General features: G+C 46.5%; 1 protein-coding gene across 1 annotated transcript; it reads right to left on the bottom strand.

Moving 5' to 3' along the window:
• Positions 1–418: 418 nt before the first annotated feature.
• Positions 419–11,337, bottom strand: Phb1 (prohibitin 1). The gene is made up of 7 exons (XM_090350650.1): positions 11,257–11,337; positions 9,629–9,743; positions 7,403–7,564; positions 5,198–5,340; positions 4,890–5,006; positions 2,652–2,747; positions 419–769 (listed from the first exon to the last, which is right to left on the bottom strand). Exons 2-7 carry the CDS (start codon positions 9,714–9,716, stop codon positions 557–559), a joined length of 819 nt encoding a protein of 272 aa, XP_090206776.1. The 5' UTR covers positions 9,717–9,743; positions 11,257–11,337; the 3' UTR covers positions 419–556.
• Between the last annotated feature and the right edge of the window lie 4,109 nt (positions 11,338–15,446).

Below are 15,446 nucleotides of genomic sequence, written 5' to 3'. Positions count from 1 at the left end.
TAGGGGCAGATCCTTCACTCCATGCCCTGGCTTGTGCACACCTGCTTCTGCTGGGTCGCACACGTACAAGGAATCAGCCTTATGGTAAAAGACAAACTACTTCCTCTCTGACCCTCCCCGGCACCTCCTCCGCTGCATCTGTGCAGGAACGGCTGGAAAAACTGAGGGCTGCCTTCTTGGTTCCGCTGCACGTGCCATGGTCCTCAAATCTTCAACACGTGACGGGATGAAAGCTACAAGTCTACTTTGGCTGCCAGCTGGGCTCCCAGGCCATCACACACACACTGCCCTGCCTTCTGCCAACTGCTAGCACCAGCAGGCCCGAAAGCCAGTCTGCATAGGCACTTGGCAATTTTTGGTAGAGATGGATTTAAAAAGGGTAGATGAACAGGAGAATGAAAAGAGTTTCAGTTGATAATTAAAGATCGGAAGTGATTTACTTTTATTTCCTTCATTTTAAGCCAATCATGAAATTTCACAGTGATTTCTGGGGTGCTGCTCAGAATCCTAAGGGCTGGGGCCCAGCTGCCCCGAGGAAGTACAGGCGGGGCACACCTCACTGGGGCAGCTGGAGAAGCACAGACTGCCCCGAAGGCAGGTAGGTGATATTCCGTGAGCGCGAGAGCTGGTATGCAATGTCCTCTGCAGCTTCCAGTTTGCGCAGCTCAATCAGGCCATCGCCTGCCGTGGCCAGCGAGTTGGCAATCAGCTCAGCTGCTTTGGAGTCGCCCTCGGCAGAGATGATGGCTGCCTTTTTCTGCTGCTCAGCCTAAAAAAGTGGAGGTGGGAAGAGAGCAAGAACATACCTCAGGGCAATAGATGCAAGGTTATGGGCCTACAGGAGCAGGACAGGTACATTTGCTGGATCCTGAAGACACCCTTGGAACTTCCTCCCCTGTGATCAGGTCAACTAGCACACTGCCTCCTCGTCCCCTTTTTTTCAACACGGCTGGGACACATCTCTGTTGGCTACATATCTGCCTTATTTCAAAGTCCTCAAAACCAACGGCAATTTGATCCAGTCAGCAATACTGAGCCAGGAGAATCCAAGGAACTGAAGGAAAGATAGCTCATCTTTCCCACAGTTCCAAATCAAGATAACTTCCATCAAAATGAGCAGGGTTGTGTATGCACATGCAGGTGCACGTGTGTGCGTGTGCATACGTACACGTACACACGTACACACACACACACACACACACACAAAACAAAACCCTCTGTTATTTATTTTTGTCGTTTGTGGGGCTTGGACTCTAGGCCTGGTTGCTGTCCCAGAGCTCGTCAGCTCAAGGCTATATTGCCCTACTCCTTGAGCCACAGCACCACTTCTGGTTTTTTGGTGGTTAACTGTTAAGGTGTGGGCTGTGTATCTAGTACCACCAGGCAGTGGTACAGGCTTTAGAGACATGGTAGGCACAGATCAAAACAAGTCCCTGTCCATGTTGAATTCACATTTTCCAAAATCAAATCTCTCCCCCTTTCTCCCCGATTCTAAGGATTAAAAAATCTTGAATTAAGAATATTTGTGGTACAATGTATGGGAATTAATGCACCCTCTATCTGGCAAATATCATGTAACCCTTTTACTAATTACAATAAAAAAATGCAAAAAAAAAAAAAAAAAAAAAAAAAGAATATTTGTGGTAGCTGGAGGCCAATGCCAAGCGTGTTATTCTAGCTACTCAGGAGGCTGAGATCTGAGGACTGTGGTTCAAAGCCAGTCCAGCCAGAAAGTCCTTGAGACTCTATCTCTAAAAACTACTCAGAAAAAGCTGGACATGGTGTTATAGCTCAAGCAGTAGAGCACTAACCTAGAACAAAAGAAGCTCAGGGTAGTGCCCAGGCCTAGAGGTCAAGCTCCAGGACTGGCAAAAAAACTAAATAAAAATTAATTAATTAAAAAATAAATAAATAAAAAAGATTTGTGGCTGGGCACCAGTGGCTCAGCCTATAATCCTAGCTAATCAGAAGGCTGAGATAGAGGATTGTAGTTCAACGCCATTCTGACCAGGAAAGTCATGACTCTTACCCACAATTAATTGTCAAAAAGCTAAAAATGTATCTGTGGCAAAAAACTCAGGGACAACGCACAGTTCCCAAGCTCAAGCCTCAGGAATGATGTGCAAGCATGCACGCACGATGGGAACAAAGGGACAGCAAATAAATAACCTTTACCAACATTAGGAAGGCTGTGCTGCAATGCAAATACATTGTGTTCTATCACTGACACATCTGGATGGATTTAACAATAGAAAAAAAAAGAGAAAAAAACAACCCAGTGTCGATAGCTCATCTGGTACAACATTTGATCTTTTCTACTGTCACCTTTCACTATATAATCATGGTTAAAAATGACTTCTCAGCAAAGTTGAAAATACTTTAGGAGGAACATTTTTACTTGTAAGACAGAGTGTTTGATCTTGGCCAAGTGGGGAAAAAAAATGGCCCTTCGGCGATTTAGGAACATAAGTTCACAAATCCCTGGCCCCCAAAGACTCTGGAACCAATTGCAGGATTAAGGTTCCTTCAACCCTTTCCTATTATCCCGGAAGAAGAGATGACAGATGATGAATTTTCAGGCCACCCAGCAGATGGGGAAGCCCCGCACAGGAGAAAAAGAAAGAACTTCTGCCATCTGGTTGAGCGCTCACCTTTTCTACCACAAATCTGGCCCTCTCTGCTTCCTGCTGAGCCACCTGTTTGGCTTCCACTGCTTCTGTGAACTCCTTCCCGAAGGTCAGATGTGTCTAGGGAGAGTGAATGAGCACAAGCTGAGGCAGTGTAATTGCTTAGACAGCATCACTGAGAGGCCTCCCTGGCCTCTGGAAGAGACCAGGAATGGCTCTAGCAGCTGGAGGCATGGTGAGACACCCTCCCACCCCCATTCCCTAGTCCACACAAAGTGTATACCTTGGGATCCTTGCATGTCTGCATTGCACTTATATACCATTCTGTCAGTATGGCCACATCACACAACACTACCCCACCTCCAGACTTTTGACAGGCCTGTGGGTACCAGAAGGTCCTACTCTACCAACCACTCCTCTAGAGAAGACCTGGGCTCTAGGACCCCTACCACTGACTAGGCTAATGTCTTTACAAGTTCTTTGATGCCCTCCTCAAAGACCCAAGGGAGGCCGGATGGAAAGCTGAGCCCCTGAGAGAAGAGGATGCCGCCAGTTCCCAGGGATCCAAGGGCCTGATGTTCTCTGCTTATGGATTAACCAGGCCTTCCCTCTCATAGCACCGCCACCACGAAACAGGAAGCAAGCGAGAGAAAGTGGAGTGCAAATCCTAGTCTTCTCAACATGTGAGTGGTTCTGGTAAAGGGTTTAAAAGAGGAGGCAGGTAAAGCCATCCATCAGGGAGAGGGTTTAAGACTGCTTATCCCTAGACCTTCCCTAATCACATAAATAACAAGAGACCTGGCTAAAGTGGCTGTCTCTAAAGATAGAAACATGGGAACAGACTTCAGATTCCTAACTGCCTAGCCTAGAGCAGTTTACTTCCTCATTCAATTTTCAACCGAGAAGGAAACAAAGGGAAGACCACTGGTTTTGCTATCAAATGGCATTTGTTTCATTTCCTCCTCTACTCTCCCAATCTCTGCTTTAAAAAAAATATAAGCAGAGTTCAACCTTCTGAGAAGTAAATCCTAGCCCCATGATCTTCCAGAGCTTTTAACATTACCCTCCCAACTCTTAAACTGCAGCTGTTCTAGTCTGCCTGATTTATTTCTGGACTCTTACTCCAAGTTTGGATAAGAAAACATGATCTTGAAAAATGAAAAATGAACTATTTAATTGAGGAATAAAATTCCTTTCTAAAAGGGCCAGCTGAGGGCAGCAAATTCCCCAGGAAATCTAATTTTCTCCTCACGCCTCTTAGATAAGGTTTCTTGCGGTCAGTCCAAAGTTCCCCAGAATGGAGTGTGTGGTCAGAGTCTAGTAGAAATGCCAAGTTTTTTCCCTCAGGTTTTTACTTCGTGTGTTCTCACAGCCAAGGTGCTTGGGTTAATAGTAAGTGCGGAGAGCCTCAGGCAGGGTTCTTCAGAGTAGCAAAAAGCTGCAGCTTGACATGCTGCCAGCAGAGGGAGCTCCCCGTCCTTCTCCTTAGACCAAGGGAAGCAAGGTGGAACAGAGCCCTCAGGGTGAACAGGCTGCATTCAGAGTCACTGTTTAAACAGCTGCACAGATGCTGGAGGGAAACCCACCTTTTCTTAGCAATGCACAGGAGAACTGAACAGGAAATACACTACCTCACCACCCGAACAAATCACTCCAAGTGATTTTTCCCAGAGCATCTAGAAACACGACCCGGTTCCCATCACCTCCTCAACCTGAAATGTTATCCTGCCTGTATTACTTCCTGACATTCAATGTCACATAAATACATAGACTATAATGTCTCAAGAGGCTAGCTTACACCTCAGTGATGTCCCCAGCCCCCCATGCCAGGCCTTAGGGAACAGAACCACTCATCTGCACCTTTCACTGGGAGCTCCCAGAACTCACTTTACCTCAGACTCTGTGCTGGGAAAAATCCCAGAGGTCAGGAAGGGAGATCTGTGCTTAGAGAGAAAGGCTACCAAGCTGCTCTTTGGTCTCCACCAGGCAGTTTCCTTCGGTGCCAAACATGGTTAATAAGATATTGCTTTCTGGGGAGTTCTGGGGAATATCCAGTATGGTTTTAGACCATTCAGGGGAAATAAAATTGTGTATGCCAGATGGCAAAAAACAGACCCAAGGAGACTACCTAATATCATCCAGAAATTTCCATTTCACACCTAGGAAAATGGGAGGCAGGATCTAACCATATATGCCCAGAAATAAGTCAGGCAGCTAAGCACCAAATGCAGCCCCTTCCCTTTGGCCTACCATAGAACTTACCAGGGACACGTCATCCAAGATGAGCCCAAAGGTTGCTGCTCGCTCTGTGAGGTCATCGCTCACCTGCCTAGAGACCAGCTCTCTCTGAGTGATCAGTTCTCCCGCATCAAAGCGAGCCTGGTTTCCAAGGGATGGAGGGAAAGCCCATTAGGCTAGTAAAGGAGTAGAAAAGTACCAGGAAACCAAAAGCTAAATCCTAGCCATCTTGTCTACCTCCCCAACCCCACCCCAATCCCCGAGCTCTTGTGGCCACCCAGCCATCTCGGGGCTGTGCTCTGGGCAGGAGGCCGAGGGTTCCACCCACTCACCACCACAGACTTGAGGATCTCTGTGGTGATGGACGGCAGCACACGTTCATCGTAGTCTTCTCCGATGCTAGTGTAGATACGAGGAAGCTGGCTTGCAACGGGCCGGAAGAGGATGCGCAGCGTGATATTGACGTTCTGCAAATCTTAGGGCAGAAGACAGACACCAGTTACTGCTTCATGGTGATGGCACCAGCGTCTTGGGACATCATGAACACTCTCTGACAGGAGCAATTCAGGCAATACTTTGCCAGTCATGCCATGTTTGGAACACTGGACATTTTAAAAGGACAAGCCAGTGTCTAGTACTCCAGTCTAAGGCCTTTTCGAGGCCTGGTGAAAATGTCCAAGTCGGAGTCCTGTTTTAGTAGGTTATGTGGAAATATCACTCAGTAGCCAGCTGTCCTCAGAGCTGGGCCCTGGCCTATCTCACCCTGCCAGGCGGATGGAACTGTAACCAACCTGAACTTTTCCTTTGCTTTGAGACTGGGGATGATGCAGGGCTGGTGGGGAAGCACACCCTGTGGTATGTGTAATGGACATATAGTTACCACACATTCATTCTCACATCATTTCTTGGTCTGAGAGAAGGGGGAAAGTAGAGCCTGGTGCTCCCAGGGCGTGAAGGGCTTTGGCAAAGGATTTAAAGAAAGGCATGCCCTGGGCAGAGGTGCGGGTTGAGCAGTCAGATTATCCAGACCTTCCTACAGGATGCAGGGAAGGGACAGCTTTCACTTTCAGCTGGCACAAAGCTAAAGCCCCAATCACTGGAAAGTCATTCAACGTTTTAGAAACAGGGATGTAAGACAGCCTTGGAACACTTACAAAGCGGTACAAAAAGAAATCCCACAGGCAGGAGTTGTGGGTCACCTGGTAATTCAGCCAATGAGCGAAAGCAAGTGTCACTGAGTTTGAGTCCCAGTATCAGACAACCCCCCCCCCAAAAAAAACCCCTAAGAGGTGGCAAGTGTAGAAGCAGGCTTTTAAAGTTGCTTATTTCATGATACCCACCTTACTCTTTAAAGAAGCCTGCTACAATTTCATGGCAGGACAGTTAGGCAGATTTTCCATTTCCCTATAAGCTCTTCTCTGCCTCCCCCTCATCCCATACTATGTCAGGATCCTACTTAAACTTAAATCCTCATGGGTGCCTTCGCAGGGAGTTGGTGGTACTCCTCTGCACTCCCCTGCTTGGCTCTGGCCCTTCAACACTCATGTCTCTTCACATGTCTTTCTTCCTTCATAGACTTGAGCTCCTCAAAGGTGCTCATTTGGCTGGGTGCTGGCGGCTCACACCTGTAATCCTAGCTACTCAGGAGGCTGAGATTTGAGGGTCGAGTTTTGAAGCCAGTCAGGGCAGAAAAAGTCAGTGAGATTCTTTATCTCCAATAAACTATCCAGAAAGAGCTAGAAGTGGTGCTGTGGCTTAAGTGGTAAGAGCATGAGCCCTGAGCATAAGGAGGCTCAGGGACCACATCCAGGTCCTGATTTCAAGCCCAGGACTGGCAAGAAAAAGGTGCTTATTTGTCATCTCCACCCTACACACCAGTACCAACCCTAGGACAATCAGACGAGGGGAACATCCGCTGAGAAATGGCAGGGAGGGCATGGAGTGTTAGCAATGGAGACAATACACCGATGTCCATGTGACCCTCTCTCCTATGTACACATGACCCACCCCCCAGAACCACACCTGCAAATGCCATTTGCTGCCTGCCCATTTCTATGAGTGACTGTGGAGAACAGTGATGATCACTCATTCCAGGCTGACTGGAAACCCAGTGGGACATGTCAGACGCCAGGCTGTGGGACGGCGATCTGAGGTCTGCACTCCCAGAGCAGAGGCCGTGGAAAGCAAGGCAAAGGGCAATTCAGCTACAAGGGCCACAGACTATGGTTTAGACAGTCACTCTGGGGAACAAGAGCTGATGGGAAAGGGGCAACTGAAGGAACAAAAGGTATATTTAAGATTTCTTTAAAATCACACCACCATGTAATCCTCACATCTTTGTATGCATCTCTAAATTAGTTCTGCTGTGTGTGTACACCTTAACGATATACTTCTGCCTATAAACCCATATAAAACTCTCTAGGGAAAACACACTAGAAATTTGTATGACTGCAGTTCAATCTCCTTTGGACCTTGGTGTTCCACAGATGCTTCTAGCCCAGCTCCCCTCCCCACTTCCTTCACACAGCAACACTCACCTTTGCTACCAGTGATGACAGGCACATTACGTGGCCGGGAGCGGCAATCAAAGATAATTGGTTTCTGTACCCAAGGGATCAGAAAGTGAGTCCCTTCCCCTACCACAATGTCCTGAACACCTCGGAATCGGTCAAAGATGACAGCTCTGTGCCCAGCATCCACTAGGGAGGAAGAACAATGACAGGTCAGAAAAACTCCTTTACTATTTAGCCAAAAGGATCTGCCTTTCAAAGATCTCTGCTGTTTTTTATTTGTTTATGAAGTTGCCACTCTCTTTCTCTGGATGACCAAACTCCAGGGCTCTAGAAGCTTCTAAAAATCCACAAAACTACATAATGACTTCCTGCCCCACGATTCCCCAAGGATGTTGGTAGGGGAATATGTTCCTTAACATGCTTTCTCTGTTTTCTCTCAGTGGTTCTGGTGGGTTGAACTTAGGGTTTACAGCACTCTATCACTTTAGGCATACCCCAAGGTTTAGTTTCTTTCTTTTTTTTTTGTCGGTTGTGGGGCCTGGACTCTGGGCCTAGAACTGTCCCTGAGTACTTCAGCTCAAGGCTACTGCCCTACTCCTTGAGCCACAGCTATACTTCTGGATTTCTAGTGGTTAAATGGAGATATAGTCTCATCATCTTTAATGCAGGAGCTGGCTTTGAACCGTGATTCTCAGATCTCAGCCTCCTGAATGGCTAGGATTACAGGCATAAGCCACTGAGCCTGGCCTAGTTAGTTTTCAGATAAGGTCTCTCACTGATGCTCAAGCTGGCCTGGACAGGATCCTCTTTTCCTCAAGAAGCGAGAATGGCAGCTATGTGCTACCTTGCCCAGCCTTTATAGATTGGGGTCTTTTTTTCTTTTTGGTCTGGACTGGCCTCTAACCATGATACTCCCAATCTCCGCCTTCTAAGTAGTTGGAATTTACAGGTATGAGACCGCTGCCTGCCTGACCCATTCATTTTCTCATCTTCCTATTTCCCTTTTTATCTTCCTTCTTTTTTCTGTGTGATGGTAAGACTGAACTCAGGGACTTACGCATGCTAGGCGAGAATTCTACCAGCTACATTACATTTCCAGCTCTTGTTGATTTTCTAATTAATCCCCAAACTCCTACTAACACAATTCCAAGTGACACAAAGCTCTTCATTGTTACTACATGTCTAATGTAGCTCCAATTTAAACCAATACTCCCAGAGTCACTATAGGAAGTCTGAAATGTAAAAGGCTCTTCCTTGTCTCTCTTGCTATGAGGCCAGATTGGCCTCAAATTGCTGCCCTTCTGCTTGTACCTACAGAAACAGTACTAGGATCATAAACTGGTATCATCACATTGGTATCTTTTTCTAATAGTCCAGTTTCTCTAAAGTTTTAGAGTATACTTAGCTGTTTTATTGGTTGAGAGAAAAATTCAGATGGTGATGACTGTCTAGCTGTACAGATCTCATCAAAAGGATCATAGTATCAACATGTGCTGCAAAACCTGGTCCCATGACTCTAGCTATTCAAGGGGTGGAGATCTGTAGGACTGCAGCTCAAGCCCAGCTTAGGCAGAAGTTTATTAGATTCTGTTTCCAAAATAACCAGCAAAAGCAGGGCTAGAAGTATGGCTCAAGTGGTAGAGTACCAACAGAGTAAGTTCTAGGTTCTGAGTTGAAACTCCAGTACCACCCCCACCTCCCCATCCAAAAAACAAAAAGCCATAAGCCAAGCAAGCCTTTCTAATCACATACTTTCTGTCTTTTCCTTTCTGGACTGTGGACTTGATCTAAACACTTTCCTTCTGAAAAATAATCCTCTTGTCCCAAAGCTACACATTAGGTCAATGGTAAGTTACAGAATGTCAGAGTTGGTATCTTAATGATAAACTAGTCCGACTCCATTGTTGTAGGAGATGAAGCCTAAAGAGGTAGAAGCAACTTAACCCAAAGCCACATAGTAAAGGGAAGAAAAGCCAACTTAAATTACTGCCACACCTTTCAAAGCTAAGCAATGCATCTCAAGCTGACAAAAGCAGCTGGGATTATCCAGCCAGTAACTGGGTAGGGAGGCCATGTTGAACAATGGCTCTATGAAAATCAACAATTTGTAAGGTAGGGCCTCTGATACAGCAATACAACTATATTGTGTGGGATGGCATCAAGTCAGTCCTCTTGGCTAAAACACACTCGTGAACAACAGCTACCACGAGAAGTCTCAAATGACATTACTCTACATTCCCAATGCCTCACCGTTATATAAGGCAGAGTTCACCACGCCTCCTGCGACAGCTAGGGCCAGGCCAAACTTGCCAATGGACTCAAATATTTTGGCAGCCATGTTTCCTTCTGTTGGACCCACTCACACCTAAGGGGGTAAAAATAAAGCAACACAAAACAACTTGATCCCAAATCAGCCAGCTCTGAGCCCCAACATCACTTCTCAAACTTATTTATTCTTGCCAGTCCTGGGGCTGGAACTCAGGGCCTAAGCACTGTCCTTGGGCTTTCCCAAGGCTAGAGCTGCACCAGTTGAGACACAGCACCCCTTGTGGCTTTTTCTATGTATGTGGTACTGAGGATTTGAACCTGGATCTTCTTGCATGCTAGGCAAGCACTCTACCACTAGGCCAAACTCCAGGCCCTCAAGCTTATTATTTTTTTTTTTTTTGCCAGTCCTGGGCTTGAGCTCAGGGCCTGAGCACTGTCCTTGGACTTTCTCAAGGCTAGAACTCTACCACTTGAGCCTCAGCACCACTTCCGGCTTTTTCTATATATGTGGTACCAAGGAATCGAACCCGGGTCTTCGTGCATGCTAGGCAAGCACTTTAACCACTAGGCCAAATTCCCGGCCCTCAAGCTTATTCTTTACTCTCTAGAGCTTTAAATAGTCCATGGAGGGACAACTCACAAATCTGCATCATCTGCAAACAGTAATATTATTTTCCCTCCACTTTTTGCTTGTGCAATTGCTTTGTGTGTATGCAAATATTGGGGCTTGAACTCAGGGTCTAGTCACTGTCCCTTAGTTTTTTTTTGCTCAAGGCTGGCACTCCATCATTTGAGCCACACTTTCACTTCCAGCTTTTTGGTGGTTAAGTGGAGTTAAAAGTCTCATGGGCTTTCCTGCCTGGGCTATTTTTTTTCTTTCTTTTCAATCTTTCCAATCTTGAAGAAAGGAGCATGAGATACTTGGCTCAATAAGGGTAAGGAGGCCTGGCTTTCATACCCATAGAGAACTGAGTACCACCTGAAACCTCTCCTGTTTCGTGTGCATTTTGGGGGCTGGAAAAATGGTGATGACGATGACAAAAAAAAAAAGTCAGTAACAAACATTGCTAACCAGGCAGCGTTCTAACGAAGGTTCATTTAATCATCACAACTGCTCTCCGAAGATGACCACAAACAGAAACGCGGAGGGTCACAGAGGCATGCAACTCTAAAGTGGCAAGTGGTGATGAGGATACGCAAGGTTTAACTCTAGGAGGTTCTGAGTTCACCAGGCCCGCGTAAGAAGACCCAGCGACCTCGGGTGCGGAGGGAGGCAGGTGTTAAACCACTCCAGCCTGAAGCTTGCAATGCCCCGCCCCGCGCCCTCGTACTCTGCCCCGACACCCCCCAAAAACCCTTCCAGATCCAGGTTCCTCCCGGCTGATTCACCTTCCTGCCTGGCCCTTTCCATTTCAATGGCTTCTGGATTTTTCCTCACCCTGCCCCCAAGCGCACCTCTCCAACCCTTTCGCAACTCCTGCCTCGTTCTCTCATCAGCCCCTTTCCCGTCCCTCATAAAGCCGACCCACGCATGAACCCCACTCGCCTAAAGAGCGTGTGAAGGGGAAAAACGCGGGAACGCGGCGCCCCGCTCCCCGAGCACGTCTCACCTGCTTCCACTCTGACCTCCACATGAATTTTTCCCAGTCGTGTCTGCTGCGCGTGCGCCAGGCAGCTTCTTTCTTTCCCCGCCCTCCCTCCAAGATCTGCGTCTCCGATTGGTGGGACCGACCGCTATGACTTCTGGGAAACGTGGTTTGTACTCTTCCGTCGCCTCTGAGATTTTTCTGGGCATGAACTACAATTCCCAAAACAACATGCAGCGGCTAAGCCCGCGCAGGAAACCCTCTTCTCTTTGGTGGTAGACAGTGGCATGTTGCCGCTAAGCCTTTCGGGGTTTGTAGTTCCGGAAGGAATAAGTGCCCGTGCCTGTTCTGTGGCTGCTCGGTACCTGAGGTACGGATTGCAGGAGGGCTAGCGCCCTGGGCTTGAGCCCAGAAAAGACTGTGGTAAACTTATAGTTGGTGAAAGAGTACGATGGGTAGTTTGCACAAAGTTGTGGTGACATACACAGTTGTTGTACTTAGAGATCTTACAGAAGCCAGGGATCGTTCTTTTTGAGTCCCTGACTGGAGCTGTGCTCAGGGTGGTGGGACTTTGATCTTCAGAACCAGGGGCACTTAGAAACCATCTGCACAGCGAAGAAGAAGAGGCTCCTCAAGGCCATGCACCAAACTAACAGAGTCCTGGCATGCGTGGGTATGTGCACACCAGTGTGCTGGTCCTCGGACTTTAAACTCAGGGCCTCAACACTGCGCTGTGCGCTTTGATCGCTTCCTCTGGAAAAGCTGGGGTTCCAGGTGCCACCCAGCCCTTTGCTTTTCTTTCTTCTTTTTTTTTTTTTTTTTTTTTTGGCCAGTCCTGGGGCTTGACCTCAGGGCCTAGGCACTGTCTTTGAGCTTTCTCAAGGCTAGCGCTCTTTTCTTTTCTTTTCTTTTCTTTTAAATATTGTATATGGAAAAGTTGTAAGAATAGTAAAAAGAACATGCGTATCCTTTCTCTAAGACACTTATTGTTAGCCAGTTGTCCCTTTTGCTTTGTTGTTATTCCCTCTCATCCCCTCCATTTCTCCCTTTCTCCCTTTCCTTTCCCTGCTCTTCTCTTTCCCTCCTCTCTTTTCCTTTTCTTCCCTTCCTCCCCCCCCACCACATGCATGTGCACATACATACTTCTCTTTCTCATTCTGTCGAGGGGAGTGTGTATTTTCTACACAAAAAAGGACATCATCTGGCTTAAGTAAATGTAATCTACCTTCTGCATTCCAATTTTGTCACTTGACCCAATTATGAACTTTATAACCTCATTTCCAATATAGGAGATGGTCTAAAACGAAGTGCTGTGTTTCTCATTTCTTTTCAGCCTTCTTTAATTCAACCTTCCTCTGACTTACTACATTTTTAAAAAACAGAATATGTAACATTTGGGATTTATTTGCTGTCTCCTCATGATTAGATTCAAGTTTTCTTGCTCTGTTTTGTTTTGTTTAAGATACTACAGCCAGGCACTGGTGGCTCATGCCTGAAATCCTAGCTTCTCAGGAGGTTGAGATCTCAGGATTACTGTTCAAAGCCAGCCCTGGCAGGAAACTCTGTGAGACTCTTATCTCCAATAAACTACTCAGAAAAACTCAGAAGTGGTTCTGTGGTTCAAGGGTAGAGGGCTAGCCTTGAACACAAAGAGGCTCAGGGACAGCACCTAGGTCCCAGTTCAAGTCCCAGGATTGGCAAAAAAACAAAAAACAAACAAACAAAAAAAAAACCCTGAAAACACCCAAAAAGCCGGGTGTGGTGGCTCATTCCTGTAATCCTAGCCTACTCAGGAGGCTGAAATCTGAGGATCGTGGTTCTAAGCCTCAGTCACTAAAGACAGAGAGACTCTTAGCTCCAATTAACCACCAGAAAACCAGAAGTGGAGCTGTGCCTTAAAGTGGTAGAGCACTGTCGTTAGCTGAAAAGCTCAGGGACAGTGGCCAGACCCAGAGTTCAAGGCCCATGATTTAAAAAAAAAAAAAAGAAAAAAGAAAAAAGAAAGGTACATGATTCATTCAGGGTCACTCAGGCTGGACCAAAATATGAATCTTCTGTGTCTAAGTTTTGTGTTCTTTCCCCTTCCCCACATTACATTCTGAGAAAAAAGGTGAATGGGAAAAGCTGCATGGCTCGAAGGCTTCATGTTGGTTTCAATTAGTTGGGGATGGGAAGATGGAAAGGATGAAGGATAAATCATCTGATGGAGCTGTGGTGTATTGTGGATCTGGCTAATTACTTCATGGTACATGTTCCTTTCTAGCTTCTTTCCCCCTGCCAGGTGTTAAAGTGGAGTTAAGAATAAGTAGATCAGGGCCGGGAGTTTGGCCTAGTGGTTAAAGTGCTTGCCTAGCATGCATGAAGACCCGGGTTCGATTCCTCGGTACCACATACATAGAAAAAAGCCAGAAGTGGTGCTGAGGCTCAAGTGGTAGAGCTCTAGCCTTGAGAAAATCCAGGGACAGTGCTCAGGCCCTGAGCTCAAGCCCAGGACTGGCAAAAAAAAAAAAAGAATAAGTAGATCAGCCAGGCACCAGTGGCTCACACCTGCAACCCTAGCTAATCCAGGGGCAATCTGAGGATTGTGGTTGAAAGCCAGCTTGGGCAGGAAAGTTTATGAGACTCTAAACTCCAGTTTTCCACCAGAGTTCCAGAGAAGTGGCATCGTAGTAGAGTAAAAATCAATCTTCAAACACCTACTGTGTTTGTTGCTTCTAAAATACATCATCTTATTTTGCTTTATTTACATATCTCCAGTTTGGAAAGGAAGATAGAGATTCCGAGAAGTGAGGTAATCTGCTCTTAGTCACACAGCTAATAGATGGCAGTTATGTGTGATACCACAGCCTGTGGTTTTCCAAGCTGTGAGAAAGAGTGGTTTGTAAGTAGTATCTTACATTGAGCCCATTCTCTAGCTCCTTGCCAATATAAGGAAGCAGCAAGTAAAGGAAGTATCCTTCATGCATTTAACACAGATATGCAAAGCTATCATGTTCCAGATGTGTTAGATATTGGGAATATAATGATGAAGGAGATAGAGGAGAACTTGTCTCATGGGGGGTTATATTCTACAGTGAGGATGGGTGAGGTAGGAAGTTTGGGTTGCAAGGAACAGAAAAGTAGGCTCCCTGGCTTAAGCACTAAGAAGACTCGAGCAGGCAGTCACGGCGTGGTTCATTCAGTGGCTCACCAAACTCATTCACAAAAGCATCTCGAGGTTGGTGGTCCTAGGTTATGCTAGGATCATATGCAAGCCCTGTTCTCTGTGAAGTGCCCTCCTCACAGAGGACTCTCCTTCAGCCCCCTGCCAGGAAGGAAGAAACATGTTTCTTCAGGTGGAGACCACCACAGACAAATGGCTGCCAATAACCTTTCCCCACCACTGACACCACACAATAGAAACCAGAACTGCTTTTAAGGAACTTCACATTGAAGGTGGTGGAATTAAGTCAATACTAGAGTTCTTACCTAACACAAGTAAGGACTGGGTTTGGGTTAGATACTCAACAGCATAAAAATAAAAGGGAAAGAGGGAAGGGAAAAAGGAGCTGATTTCATGATGAATAGAATCCAAGGGCTTCAAAGACTAGAAGTATTCTCAGCTGGGTATGTGGATGGGGATGGATGGGCTTAAAGTCTGAACAGCATTTATCAGTGTGCTTCTTGTTCTCAGGAAATCTCAGTCTCACTGTGACAGGCATGGACAGGTATGGACTCCAGCCTATTGCCCCATCACTATAAGCCACTTCCATTGTGGACTTAAAATTTGGCCTGGAGAAAGACAGCATTTGTGTGTGTGTGTGTGTGTGAGTGTGTGTGTGTGTGTGTGTGTGTGTGAGAGAGAGAGAGAGAGAGAGAGAGAGAGAGAGAGAGAGAGAGAGAGAGAGAGAGAGAGAGAGTCAGTCCTGAGGTCTGAACTCAGGGCCTGCGCACTGTTCCTGAGCTTTTTTTTTTTTCTCAAGGCTATCACCTCACCATTTGAACCACAGCTCCTCTTCTGGCTTTTGGTTGTTGTTGTATCATTGGAGATAAGTCTCATGGACTTTCCTGCTGGCTTAGAACCACAATCTCCAGATCTCCTGAGTAGCTAGGATTACAGGTGTAAACCAGGCAGGAGACAGTGTCTTGCTGTTAGGCTGAGTGTCTGTTGGGAGACAGTCAACTGGAACTGGGCTCAATTTGGAGATGAGTCGGAAAGAAACTGTGTCCCATCC

The sequence above is a fragment of the Megascapheus bottae genome, chromosome 17 (genome assembly GCF_031878675.1).
Source record: "Megascapheus bottae isolate mThoBot1 chromosome 17, mThoBot2.hap1, whole genome shotgun sequence".
Classification (NCBI taxonomy): Eukaryota; Metazoa; Chordata; class Mammalia; order Rodentia; family Geomyidae; genus Megascapheus; species Megascapheus bottae.
The sequence above is the reverse complement of the archived record's forward strand: the minus strand, read 5'-3'. Positions and strand labels throughout refer to the sequence as shown.